This window comes from Ipomoea nil, unplaced genomic scaffold (assembly GCF_001879475.1).
Source record: "Ipomoea nil cultivar Tokyo-kokei standard unplaced genomic scaffold, Asagao_1.1 scaffold0642, whole genome shotgun sequence".
Lineage (NCBI taxonomy): Eukaryota > Viridiplantae > Streptophyta > Magnoliopsida > Solanales > Convolvulaceae > Ipomoea > Ipomoea nil.
Genome location: NW_017617070.1, coordinates 6784145 through 6790906, shown reverse-complemented (window position 1 = coordinate 6790906; position 6762 = coordinate 6784145). Strand labels below are relative to the sequence as shown.

The following is a 6762-nucleotide window of genomic DNA, read 5'->3' as shown; positions in this document are numbered from 1 at the left end:
CCCAATAACAAACATACGCAGCAAGAGAGAGAGAGCGGAGAGGGAGATCGCCAGCCGGAGAGAGCGTCACCGCACATCACCGTCGCCCAGCACCGCCATCCCTATGCCGGAGCTCCACACCGCGACTCTCTCCCGGAGCGCCGCGTCTCTGCCTTCCGCCGGATGATCGCACAACACTGCAGTCGCCATCGCCATATGCAACCGGCGGGGAGACGATCGCGATCAGCCGCCGCCGACCGAACGGTGATCAACCACACCAGTCGTCGCCTCCACCTCTCACGGTCGTGCTAATAATGTGTTGTATTGCATATTTGTTTGCAGGCCTTTAGCTCGCTTAGAACAGTAAGAAGAGGAAGAAGAAAATAAAGAACAGAGAAAAGAGATTTCTTATTCATCGTCAAAGTCTGTACATCATTACATCAATATATATAACAGCTATTAAAAGATCATACCATAAATATAAAGCCGTTACCAATCATATCATTAATGCTAGAATAATGTCCATAATTAGATTTTACAACAAATTTTAATATTGTTGTATTGCTAATATTATGTTTGACTATTTTACTACTCAATCATCCCTTTCTGACTGATATATGTTCAAATATTATATATATGTTATAATAACGATGAAATTAACAATAATTATAATATATGTTGCTTCATATTTCTAGTATTTGTACAGCCAGATTTATTTGTCACGCACGAAGTATTATAATAGTGTTTTAATATTGTCCTATTGTATTACAAATAGAAATTTTAATATAGAATTATAGTATGAATAGAAATGTAGGAAATAATATATTCTATTATATTGTCTTATTGTATTATTGTTGCGGCAGCATCAACAGCTATGCAGTCCTGGCGCCAAGTCCATCCGGACTCACGCCAACCAGCAGCGTCTACTACCGCTACGCTGCCTCAGGGAGAAGCCGCCGCTGCTCAACAGTTTGCTTAAATTGTTATGCCGCCGGCGCCGAGTGGAGATTAATGAGTTGTGTGCCGCTTCGACGCAAGCTATCATCATGCAAAGAACAAGGCAACTGTGGAGGCGGTCATCCTCAGCGGAGAAGGCGCATATGTTTCGGCCTTTGCTGCCGCCCTGCCCGAGTGCTTCTCACCGCTCATGGCCGAGGCCGTAGCATGCAAGGAGGTACTATCATGGCTACGAGACTGTGGCGAGCAATCAATAGAGGTGTTCACAGATTGTTTAACGCTACAACAGTACTTGTCATATTACTGTCGTATAGTGGCTATGCTATCGATATCTGCAGGGCTTACATACCCACGTTTAATTACTGTCGTATTAGTTTTATTCCTAGATCAGATAATTATTTAGCTCATACTTTAGCAGCTACCGCTTTGAGTTTTACTACTCCTATGTACTGGGACTCTGTCCCTCCTGATGCTATTTCAGCTTATTTTGAGTAAAATGCCACACCGGCTCCTTTCAAAAAAAAAAAAAAAAGAAATGTAGGAAATAATATATTCTATTAAGAATTGTATTACACTATTTTACAATATTAAAATAGAAATTTTAATGTAGAATTATAGTACGAATAGAAAAGTAGGAAAGAATATATATATTCTATTAGGAATTGTATTACACTATTATACAATATATTAGAATGAGAATTTTAATGTAGAATTATAGTACGAATAGGAAAGTAGAAAACAATATATTAAAATTTGAGGATTTTGGGAAGTTAAGTTGAGGATTTTGTTTTTATATATAATATAGATATAGATTTTACTCCTATTATATGTATTTCTAATTCTAATTCTTACTCCTTTAATTTTATGACGGGTTGATAACTTTTTTTTTTTTTTTTGTTATGTTAGTTCCATTACATACGTCTATATCAACATTTTGAGTTTGTAAGTAAAAGTTAAAAGTGTAAAATGAGAGTGCACATAATATTTTCATTACTAAAATACAGGACAACCTTGAACAACAATACCAGGGGCAGTAGGGCAGCTAGCCAAAGGGCAATGGTCATCCAACTCCAAACCCCACCACTTTGGTCCATTAATACCCCCACTCTGCAAAGTATAATAGCAAAGAATTGCCATCAATGCAACCCCTACATCCAACCCAGCCGATAATATGTAGTTGTGCCTAGCCCACCACCCCTTGTGTTTCCTATACACATACAAATTGAAATATATCCCCACTGCAAACCAACACACATAGTTCACAGATTTCACTATAGGTATCCCCCCTGCCCCAGATATCAAAATTGGCATGTTGATCAGACTGACCCATCTCTTCTCTGGGTACTTTCGCCCCAGATACCAGATCGGTATGGGCGCGAGGAGCCCAACGAGGAAGAAGTAGTTAGCAGCCTGGTATACCCCGAGGTTACCAAACATCCGCCTTGGACTCACCACTCCCCATATGATCGATGCGTTGTAGGAAACATCATCCCCCGGACACGTCCATTGGCTTCCCTCGGGTAGCTTTGATGGGTTGCATATGTTTTCCACTGTTGTTAAGAGCCACCAGCCGGTGCCAAAATGCACAAAGCATGATATTAGTGTTCCCACTAGTTGGACCATGAACATAGATCTTGGAGGGATTTTCATGTAGTGGCCTAGCTTGAAATCTGATAAGAACATAAGGGATTGTGACAGGCTACTCAAACTGTACATCTTGAAAGTCACATTAGCTAAAGGCCTCCCAGGATACATGTATCCCATGATTAGCTCTGCAATTACATTCAGCCCTGCATGCTGTAGAATCAAGATTTTCCACAAAGTTTATTAAACAATGCTAATAATTTTAGAGCTGATAGTTGGATTAGACATTTATGTTTATATATTATATGCTCAACACACATATACCAAACTGAAACATGTGATTGTACATTTATGTTTATATGTTATATGCTCAACAGATAGCGTTGTGTTACCTGATTTGTGGTTGCTGCTATCACGCCCACAGGAAGGGTGAAGAATAAAGACAGTAACACTGCTAACAGTACACCCCAGAAAGGAAGCTGCAGTTGTCTCCCGAACCCTTGGCAGGTTACCAGTGCCACTCCAACAACGATTACTAAGAGCAAGTAGAACCACCATTGAGGCACATGTTCATAGTTTTTCCTCATCAACCTTGTATGGATGTCGCTAAACTTGTCCTGCACGGACGCCTTTGTTTGCTCCCAAATTGTTCTGCAAATCCATTATATATATATATTAAGATATAGTTGAGCAAAGGCCAGTGAAGGGACAAGTCCAACACCAAGTGGCTAGGAAATAGCTAGGCGGAGGCCTAAAAGGGCAAGTCCAACACACTGCCTCTCGAAAATATGGCAGGTATGTATAAGAAAATAAAGATGCACATTTGCGCTACTAACAATTGTTGGCATAGGTGAACGGTCAAATCTAGTTAGGGTGATTGTTGGGTGGAGGCTTGAAAGGCTAAATCCAGCATCCTCCTCTTTAAAATGTGACGAGTATAAGGAAATAAAGTTGTGCGTTCACTACTAGCTATTGTTGGGCTAATGTTGATGAAGGGCAAAATCTAGCACCAGGTGGCTAGGGGATTGTTGGGTGGAGGCCTGAAGGGCCAAGTCCAACACCCTACCTCTCGAAAATGTGATGGTATAAGGAAATAAAGTTATGCCTTTGCTAGCAGCTATAACTTCTAGTATAGTGATAAACGTTTGATCCTAATTAACATATTTGTTCTGGATATTGTTCCCGAACCAATAAATTAAAAGAAATGGAGGATTGAAATACCTACCTTCCATAGAAGAGTGCAACGTGAGAGACAGTTGCAGCCAGGGTTTCAAAGCTGAGACCATAAGTATACACAAAAGTTATGCTCAAATAAATGTTGCTGTAACTATCATACCCTTGCTGGTCAAATTCAAAGGTTTTCTTATTCAACACTCTAGAAATGTTGTACACATGTCCATTGGAATCAAAAACATGAGACGAGAAGAAAGGGAACTTCTTAGCATCAAATAAGTTAGTCCAATACGACACTGGTATGGCTATGTAAGCAACCAGTATGTAACCAATCAACTTGTTGATAATGGCGAAGCCCGGGGTGGCAAGTGGACTGCCTTGGAAAGCAGCCACGGTGGCCCAATCGAGGGCGAACGAGCCAATGCCTAAGCCTTTTAAGCTTGAGCCTAGCTGTTGCGCAGTTACAGAATCCTTCCATATCCAACATAGGAGTGATAAGGCAGTTATGGATGGGAAAAGGTAGTTGGGGACAACATAGTAGGCGAAGCTGCAGACAAGAACTATGATGAAGAATTGCAGCCTAGTTAGTCCTCCTTTTGGCCTGGTCTCAACATCATGTAACGCTCTAAAGAGGGAGACTTGAACAAGATTTGAAGGCCACCACATGTAGGGTGAATCAATGAGAAATTTTTTGAAGATGCCAGCCAACCCATATCCAAGCATCTAACAAAACCACAATGTATGTACTACTTCAGCATAAGCGTTAGTTTGACAAATTAAATTAAAGAAAAGATTAAAAATCTATTTACGGGTAAATTAGACTGATAATGTGAAAATAAAAAATGTTGTCTACTTGTCCCTTGGTATAACAACTGCTATATAAGCAAATTCGCCAGCTACCAGACTGACAACAACAGCGTTGCCCTTGCTACCAGTGTAAGCTCACAATAACAGCGTTACCCCCAGGTTAACACAACAATCCCCATCTCCGTGTACCCGGCGTAGGGATTAGAAATTACACACCAAATGAGACAAAAAAAAGAGATCAGACAATCTCTATCGGTATAGGCCAAATAAATATAAGCCACATACTATTATAATATATCCTAGACACTCACCAACTTGTGGTGAATATTATATCCAAGAGTAAATCATCATAATCACAAAAGTTCCATTGACTTGCATTTTCCCAACAAAATCCACCCAATGCAAGAACATAGTCATATAAATTTGGTTGGCGTGAGTGACCATGCATGCACTCTCATCTCTTAAGAGTGGTGGAGAGTTCAAACTCTCTCCTATATGGAAAAACCAATATGGTCACCAATATGCAGGCCCGGTGCACACTCGAATTAGTTTGAATATGGTACGAACTTAAAGGTGTATCGCGTAATTAGGGAAGTCATAGATACCTGAGTGCTGAATGTCAACAACAATGCTGCAAGGGGATGAATATCGCGGTGGTAAAAAGCTTTCATCATGGTGATGATACCCACTGCAAAAGATGGATCGGAACCCGAACTGGCAAATATTGTGATGAGTACGTGTTCTTTCATGTTAAAAGGCCCAGGATTCAAAGAAAACGACCATTTTGTGCCTGGAATTTGGACCACTTTTGTAGGCAGATATGCTGCCATGAGCTTCCCCATGGGCAGCACAACAATCTGAGCAGGGACAGACGATACATAAAGCGCATTTTGGCGATAACCAAAGAATTGATTGAGGAATGCCAAAATGACACAAGACGTCACACCCAAAACCCATGTCCGAAATGTCACACAAGGCATAGTTGGGTCGTCCGTGATTGGCACTGTGAGCCGCACTTCCTCGATTGGGGAATCATTTATTTCATCTGCACATAATTATAATTAGGTGGTGAGCATCGGTCGGTTACTGTTAATAACCGACCAATAACTGAAAAATCTATTGCATATTTTGAAACCTCATAACCAATTGATCATACACACATCATCGACCGAAATCAATCCTATTATTTTATAAGTTCAAGGCAAAATAAAAACTAAGGGCATTTAACATATGAAGTTAAAGGATTGTATGGGTTAATTGCAAATAACTAATTGATAATTTTGAATTTTTGTATACATATAATGTTTTGATAGTGTCCATTCAAACTTTGGGCCCTAAAGAAATTAATTCAACGGTGGCGAGTTATATCTATTAACTGAGATAAGTATATCACATGGTTGTAATTGTTAAGTGGATTTAAAATTAATAAATACTTTTGAAGTCATGAATTTAAATCTTTGCATATGCAAGTAATTTTTTAACTTTATCAAAAAAAAAAAAAAAAAAAAAAAAAAAAAAAAAAAAAAGCTAAGGGGCCCTCCCAACATTGGGCCCAGGCTGGGTGCCCATCTCGCCCGCCCTCAGTGCCAGCCCTACATATATGCATGTCGCAGGAGCAACTCTAACCAAGTTAATAAGTCTGATGGCATAATAATCACAATGTTACAAGTTGGAACCGGCCTTTTAATTAGCTTTATTGGTTTGAGTTGGTGCAATCTAGGTTGATATACCTTCTTGTGGTCTTTTGCCGACTAGGGTCACAAGCCGAGGTTTACCAATTACACACCCTTGTGTTAAGTTGTGCCGTTAGGTTTCCCTCGTCACCCAAAAAAAAAAAAAAAAAGCATGCAGGAAAAGGAGAAATTGGAGGTTTACCAGCAGAGGATTGAACAGCAGAAATCCCAGTATTCTCCATTTAATGTAACAACCTTGACAAGCTAGAGTTCTTGAAAGAGGACACTCTTTCTCTTCTGTCCCTGAGATTCTAATTACGCACTCTCTCTCTTGTTTTGAATGCAGATCAGACCAGCCAATTCTTGGAACGAAAGAGAGAGTATATATAAAGTTGGTGAACAAAAAGTTACAACGCTGAGCCTTGTCAGCTGACATAGCTATTAGCTAACATTAAACAGAAAAAGACAATTCAATTAACAAACTCAATTTGTATTATTTACACAACTATATATACGTTCAAATATATTTGAATATTATTGTATCTTTATATAAAGCCAAATATATAACTTTGTTATATTTTGAAAAAAT

At 39.5% G+C, this 6762-nt stretch overlaps 1 protein-coding gene across 1 annotated transcript; it reads right to left on the bottom strand.

Annotated features, from left to right (window-relative positions):
* Positions 1 to 1929: 1929 nt before the first annotated feature.
* Positions 1930 to 6513, bottom strand: LOC109174519 (oligopeptide transporter 1-like). Its single transcript, XM_019323748.1, has 5 exons — positions 6376 to 6513; positions 5106 to 5545; positions 3746 to 4416; positions 2913 to 3171; positions 1930 to 2733 (listed from the first exon to the last, which is right to left on the bottom strand). The coding sequence occupies exons 1-5, from the start codon at positions 6413 to 6415 to the stop codon at positions 1930 to 1932; spliced, it is 2214 nt and encodes a 737-aa protein (XP_019179293.1). The 5' UTR covers positions 6416 to 6513.
* Positions 6514 to 6762: the final 249 nt, after the last annotated feature.

What these genes read in the sequence shown, in the direction of transcription:
- LOC109174519 (XM_019323748.1), bottom strand. Translation starts at nt 6,415, where the DNA reads ATGGAGAATACTGGGATTTCTGCTGTTCAATCCTCTGCTG. An exon ending in TGCTGTTCAATCCTCTGCTG is followed by an intron (nt 5,546 to 6,375) that starts GTAAACCTCCAA and finishes AATTATGTGCAG; the next exon opens with ATGAAATAAATGATTCCCCA. An exon ending in TGTTGACATTCAGCACTCAG is followed by an intron (nt 4,417 to 5,105) that starts GTATCTATGACT and finishes TGGTTTTGTTAG; the next exon opens with ATGCTTGGATATGGGTTGGC.